Here is a 7,132-nt window from a genome sequence, read left to right as displayed (position 1 = left end):
TTGAACAATATATTTTCGCACGAAACTTTAATAAGAGAGAATAATAATTCAGAAAAAGAAAACAATGATTTTGAGGCATTCTTAGTACAATGGGCTATCACGTATCGTATTTCTCATGTAGCTTTATCACATTTATTATCTGGTTTAAAAAAAGTACATCAATTTTTTTTTAATTTACCAAAATGTGCAAAGACATTACTACGTACACCACGATCTTCTGTTATTACTGACATATTTCCTGGTCAATATTGTCATTTTGGTATTGAACATGGTGTTCTACAATTTTTATCTACAAGTAATAGTACAGTTTCATCTTCTATTCAGATTCAAATCGGTATTGATGGTGTGCCGATATCTCGATCCAATTCAAATCAATTATGGCCCATTTTAGGTCGAATCATGCCTTATGGAAAAGTATTTCTAATTGGTTGCTATTTTGGCAAAACCAAACCAGCGGATGCAAATGAATTTTTAAAACAATTTATAAAAAATATAAATATTTTGATTAATAAGGGCATAACTAATAACAATGAAACAACATTTCCAGTGTCAATACATTCTATCATATGTGATGCTCCTGCTAAATCTTTCATTACACTTACTAAAGGACATAGTGGTTATTTTAGCTGCACAAAATGTACAATTGAAGGTGAATTCATCGCTAACAGAATTTGTTTTCCCAATTCTGACTGGCAAAAAAGAACAGACGCTAATTTTCGTAATCAAACTCAAGAAGAATATCATCTCGGTCGTTCTATTTTATTAAACATTCCAAATTTTGACATTGTATCTCAAATTCCATTAGATTACATGCATATGATATGCATTGGCGTTGTTAGGAAGTTGATAAAATTATGGATAAGTGGTCCTCTTAAAGCTAGATGTTTATCCTCGCAACGAATAAAAAATGTTTCTCAATTTCTTCTCGATATTAGGCATCTTATTCCAAAAGAATTTGCAAGAAGACCGCGAGAAATTCAAGATTTTGCACAGTGGAAAGCAACCGAATTAAGACAATTTTTGTTATATACCGGTCCTGTTATATTACAAAAAGAAGTAAATCCTGATATATTTTCAAATTTTCTTACTTTACATGTTGCTGTTCGGATTTTATGTCAAAATAATAGTACAGTTGAATATATTGAATATGCGAATAAATTATTGAAACATTTTGTTGAATGTTTTATCAAAATTTACGGGCCCGAATTTGTATCCCATAATGTTCACGGTCTTCTTCACATAACTGACAGCGTAAAACAATTTGGGCCATTAGATACTTTTAGTGCCTTTCCATTTGAAAATTTTATGAAAGAATTAAAATCTCTTTTGAGAAAATCTGAGAAACCATTAGAGCAAATTAGCAATCGTTATGCGGAAATGAGTTTTTATAAAATCAAATCTGACGATGCAGATATATCAAAAATAAGTGTAAAGAATTCACACGAAAAAGGACCGTTGATATCAGGTTGTTTCAATCCACAATTTTTGAAGGTTGAATTTCCCCATTTTATTATTTCAATCAAATCTTCTGATAATTGTTGTCTCATAGAAAAAGATATTGTCTGTTTGGAAAATATCGCAACGTCGAGTGAAGGTAATTATATTGCAATAGGTCGTAAATTCAAAATTGTTGAAGAACTTTATAATAATCCATGCAGTTCTATTCATTTGGGTATATTTAAAGTAAGTCAATTATCTGACATTCAAACCTGGCCTTTGCATAAAATCAGTCATAAATTCGTAAAATTGCCATACAGGAATGAAAGATATTTCGCAGTAATACCGCTTATAAGCACTACATATTAATAATATTTGTATATTGCGCTTTAATTTGTTTAATAAAAAATTAAAATAAATTCTGACAATAAAAGCAAAATAAAATATGACAATAAAATAAAAAATTAAAATGATTTCTGATACACAATAATCTATACAAATTGAAATCTTGTTTACAATATTACTCGTAGAAGCTCTTTTGTATAATTTCACAGGAAGATGTCGAATCGAGGATTTATCGTCGTAGAATTCTCCGATGGTATCCAAGTAATACCCAAAATTTGGTTACAAAGTGAGGATGTATGCAAATATCCTTCACATTTCAAAACGGATTTAAGACTGCGAAAGGCAATTGAAAAAGAGGAAATACCAAATTCTGATTGGCCTTCCTTTAAAATTAATCGGATTTTTGGCGAGTATTGTAAGTATTTCAATAAAATAGCTTTTATTGCTGTTAAGTTTTACCTATTCATAATACTAAATGTTTACAACATTTTCAGCGTCTTTACAAAAGGCTGATGCGAAAGCAGAAAAGGCCTTATACACGTCAGATATGGATACTGAGAAAGAAGCTAAATCTTATAGAAAATATAGAGCGAGGAAAGTTTTATCTTCATCCGAAAGCGAAGAAGAGTCATGCACAAGTGCAATTTCGCCACCTGCTCCATGTCCTCCTGCAAAACGTAATTATAAACAATTCTAATCGCGTATATATATATATATATATATATATATATATATATATATATATATAAAATTCATATATATCTCTCTTATATTTTAACATTATATTTTGTTTTATCAATATGAAAGGTCAACGACTGTGCAATACAAACGAAACAGTACAATGTGAAAGTGCATCCATTACACGTTCTTGGGATTCTGCAAAAAAATACAAAGTATCATCACAAATTTCAAACTTGAGCTCCTACTCATCATCTTTGCAAGGTGAGCAAATTTATTACATATCTCCATGTAACAATGCATATAATATTATATAAAATTTCATACTTATAATTAATATTATCAGTAAGTATAAATTTAAAAATGTATACATAATTTTTTACACATACAATATTTAAAATAATACATATACAATATTAATAATATTTTAAAAATTGTGTGCCTACATATTCTATCTATACATATATGGATATACGACGAAATATACATATATGTATATATAGAATAATATATATATGTACTATACTCATATAGTTTACATATATAACTTGTCAAAATTCCATTTTCTTTCTAACTCCTATTTTGAATGCTAAATGTATTTATAATATATTTTATGTGCAGATGCGAATGATTATGGTACTTTGTACGAAAGAGATGAAGAAGCGCTTAACATTGCTACAAGAGAGAAAAATCGAGACAATTCAATACGCCGACATATGAATAAAATGGAGGAAGTTGGTCGATCTAACTGTACGCAAGGAAACCAATATATAAAGGAAAAGGAAAATAATAATTTAAATCATCAATTTTCACAAGCTGCGATTGGTAAGTAAATGTAATGCATATAAATATAATATATACACACATACACACGCCCACACACACACACACCACGCGCGCGCGCGCGCACGCCATTAATTTTATACATATATATTTCATATTTATCATTAATATTATCAGCAATTATAAATTTAAAAAAGTATACATAATTTTTTACATACAATATTTAAAATAATACATATACAATATTAATAATATCTTAAAAATTGTGTGCCTACATATTTTATATATACATATATGGATATACGACGAAATATACATATATGTATATATAGAATAATATATATGTGTGCACTCATAAAGTTTACATATATCTTGTCAAAATTCAATTTTTCTTCTAACTTCTATTTTGTATGCTAAATGTATTTATAATATATTTTATGTGCAGATGCGAATGGTTATGGTATTTTGTACGAAAGAGATGAAGAAGCGTTTAACATTGCTACAAGAGAGAAAAATGGAGACAATTTAATACACCGACATATTAATAAAATGGAGGAAGTTGGTCGATCTAGCTGTATGCAAAGAAACCGATATGTAAAGGAAAAGGAAAATGATGATTTAAATCATCAGTTTTCACAAACTGCAATTGGTAAGTAAATGTAATGCATATAAATATAATATGAACACACACACACATACGTACGAACACACATGCACGCACGCACACACGCACACGCATACGCACACGCATGCACCATTTATTATATATATATGGACCGTTTATTTTGAAAGTGGTGCGAGTCCATTTTCTTTTGTTTCGAGAAAATTAAATGTTAGCAGATCTGACAATTAAAAAATATAGGTTAATTATGTGAAGTCTGGGAATGTTTGTACTAATTTATCAATATGTAATTTGATTATATAAATTTCTTTTAGGCGAATTTAACTAAAATAATATATATTTCCAGGCTGCAAATGGACTTACACCACTTTCATAATTAGTCAATTGTAAATATCATTTAATTTCAATTTTGAAATAACAAATATCACTTAAAATATATTTCATATTAATCCAATTTTGTTTATAAATAATAACAAGAAATAAAATAGAATTTGTATTTTTTATTTTGAACGTTAATTATATTTATATATTGTTAAACTTAACACAAGATATTGGTATTATTAATTATTTATGCTCTTCATGTGGCAGTGTTTTGAAATATTCATGATGCACAGGAGGTATATAAGGTAATAGCTGCTGCATATCCTTATATTTTTCGTATGTAATAGGCCTGGCATCGTGATGGAAATTGGACTTACACCACTTTCATAATCAATGGTTACGCAATTTCTTTTACCGGCCAATTTTAAATTGAACAAAGCATTGGCATTTTTTAAGATATTAAATACTAACTAGTTATAAACAAAAAATTTACACTAAATTAAGAATAAATTACGTCATATCTCATTTTTTTAAAAAAAGGACTTACACCACTTTCAAAATAAACGGTCCATATATATATATTTGAAATAAATGGTGTACATATAGAAATTTTGCAACTGTAATAGAGTTTAGCAATTGTGTATTGTGAGCAGATTTAGCAATTGTAAGGCCTTTATTTATACGTGTTAAATTGTTTTCTATACAAATTTAAAAATAATAGGTATTACAACTTTTACCTATTTCTAAAATTTTTAATAAAATCTATTATTATTATTATTTTTTTATAGTTTTATATAACTTTTATATAATAGATATGCGAAAGATAACAATAATAATAAATATTTTCATATAGAACTATCAATTTAAAAAAAAATGCAATAATCTACATTTTTCTTTCATTAGTAAAATTGTATAGTATATCGAAATATAATATATGTTCTTGTCTGCTATATTTTTTGAAAAAGCAACGTATGTAATGCCACTAATTTATATGTTTTATATACAATTTATATATTTAATTTACTATACTTATTACATTTTATTATATTATTATATACATTTATATACATTTATTTATATATATTATATACATGTATATGCTATTTATACATTATAAGTGTATATATATATATATATATATATATATATATAACCGTTTATTAATAATAAATGCTATTTACAGTGGATCATTTCAAGAGATTAACAAGAGAAATAGTGACTATAAAATATGATATGAGACAAGCATTGAGCTTATTAGATATTTTAGTTGAAAGAACTAATAAAAGCACAGAATGTGCAAGTACGAAATTTTCTTTTGGTGACGCTGAAAATCGGTTTCCGTTGCAAACTGTAGCCCAATTAGCGGAAGTTGAGGAGATTTTGAAAGTTTCAGATTCCCAACATAACACTGAAATAGTAAGTTAACGCATATAAATTTATATACAATATAATAGTCATATATATATATATATATATATATATATATATATGTATTTCACAATTATTATCAAATCTTTTATAAGTACATTATATAATCAATCTTAGGTAAACTTTTCCACAGTAAAAACATTGTATGTCCTTTTCAGAAATTTTAATCCCTATTTTAATTTTATACATATAAATAATCCCAATTAAAATAATTAAGCGTAAAAAGCTGTTTTTTTTTACTTATAAGATTATCACATTTCATGAGATGTATTAATCATTTAAAATTATTATTAATTATTTATTAGATATTATCAGAGATATTAATCACTTAAAATTGCTATAGAAAATGATTGAAGATTGTTAAGAAAAAGACATTACTTTATTTAATCTAATAATATATTACTTTTACTCTTACCTTATAGCGCGTATATATCAAATCTATCGGAGGAACATGCGTCGATGATGCCGTAAAGAGAACGTTGTATAAAACATTCTCAAATAAATTGGCGGAGAAATATAACTGGGAAGGCCGACGCGGAAAAGAGCCACTGCATAAATTGGAACTAATAAAAGTTATTTTCAGTAAGTTTGTTTATATGTAAATACAACTGCAAAATATCTTCTGTTAGAAGATATTTTATTTTTTTTCCTCTCTATATGCGTGTAAAAATGACAGCTAATTAGTTTCAATAACTTGCCATGGAACATTCTGTATCATATATAGATATATTTATGATTATTACTTTAATCAAATTTAAAAAGTTTTTGATGAATTAAATTTTATTTCCATTTTTACATTGTATAACTTAGAAATAATTATTAAACAAAGATAATACACTATGAATTACTATAGTCATCAATCAATTAGTATAGAAGAAAAAGTTAAAATAATGAAAATATTTTTAGGATCCATACTTCACAATATCCCAGATTCCGATCAGGGCAACATACAACGAAGGGTTATGGAGTGGTTTCGACATTCAAAAGCGAGACATGAAAATGAGAAGAAGCGGACCCATAGATGCGAAGGCAACGTTTCTAATTTATCAGAATAAAGAACTGGAAAGGTATATTAATAATGTCAAAAGGTATGAAATATTAATTAATTTAATCATTACTGGCAACATATTACATACAAATTCTATTGTACGTTGTGTTATAGAATTATTTGCATATTTCGCAGTTATTTTCACTTGCAATAATGTACGTAAGTTCGTTTTCAGCTCTTTTTATGAAACAGTCACTGATGAAATGCGATGTGCAAGTTTCCAATAGCTTATTATATCGCAAGTCTGAGACTTCCTAAAAAAAAAAAAAATTAATACAAGATATGAGTAGATATAGCGAAAAGATAAGAAGGGGAGAAATATATTATTGTTTTAACACACAATTTTCTAAACTCGTATTCAGAATAATGTTTATTTTTTATATGTTTAGATTTTTATATGTATCTATACTCACCATTCACGCTCATCACTGTCTCATATTGAAATTAAATTTGCATGGCTCTTTAATTAT

The 7,132-nt window shown here is 27.0% G+C and overlaps 1 protein-coding gene across 1 annotated transcript; it reads left to right on the top strand.

The window, feature by feature from the left end:
* The first annotated feature begins 1,822 nt into the window (after positions 1–1,822).
* Positions 1,823–6,669, top strand: LOC138944342 (uncharacterized). The gene is made up of 7 exons (XM_070315235.1): positions 1,823–2,197; positions 2,277–2,459; positions 2,590–2,724; positions 3,689–3,892; positions 5,370–5,602; positions 6,037–6,196; positions 6,521–6,669. Exons 1-7 carry the CDS (start codon positions 1,996–1,998, stop codon positions 6,667–6,669), a joined length of 1,266 nt encoding a protein of 421 aa, XP_070171336.1. The 5' UTR covers positions 1,823–1,995.
* Positions 6,670–7,132: the final 463 nt, after the last annotated feature.

Source organism: Polyergus mexicanus, unplaced genomic scaffold, assembly GCF_030449975.1.
Source record: "Polyergus mexicanus isolate NDT 795.1 unplaced genomic scaffold, iyPolMexi1.0 SCAF_162, whole genome shotgun sequence".
Lineage (NCBI taxonomy): Eukaryota > Metazoa > Arthropoda > Insecta > Hymenoptera > Formicidae > Polyergus > Polyergus mexicanus.
Note: the sequence above shows the minus strand (reverse complement) of the source record. Positions and strands in the feature narration are given on the sequence as shown.

Coding starts and splice junctions, on each gene's coding strand:
- LOC138944342 (XM_070315235.1), top strand. CDS start 1,996: ATGTCGAATCGAGGATTTATCGTCGTAGAATTCTCCGATGGTATCCAA. Junction 2,460..2,589: donor TCCATGTCCTCCTGCAAAAC/GTAATTATAAAC, acceptor TCAATATGAAAG/GTCAACGACTGTGCAATACA. Junction 6,197..6,520: donor ACTAATAAAAGTTATTTTCA/GTAAGTTTGTTT, acceptor AAATATTTTTAG/GATCCATACTTCACAATATC.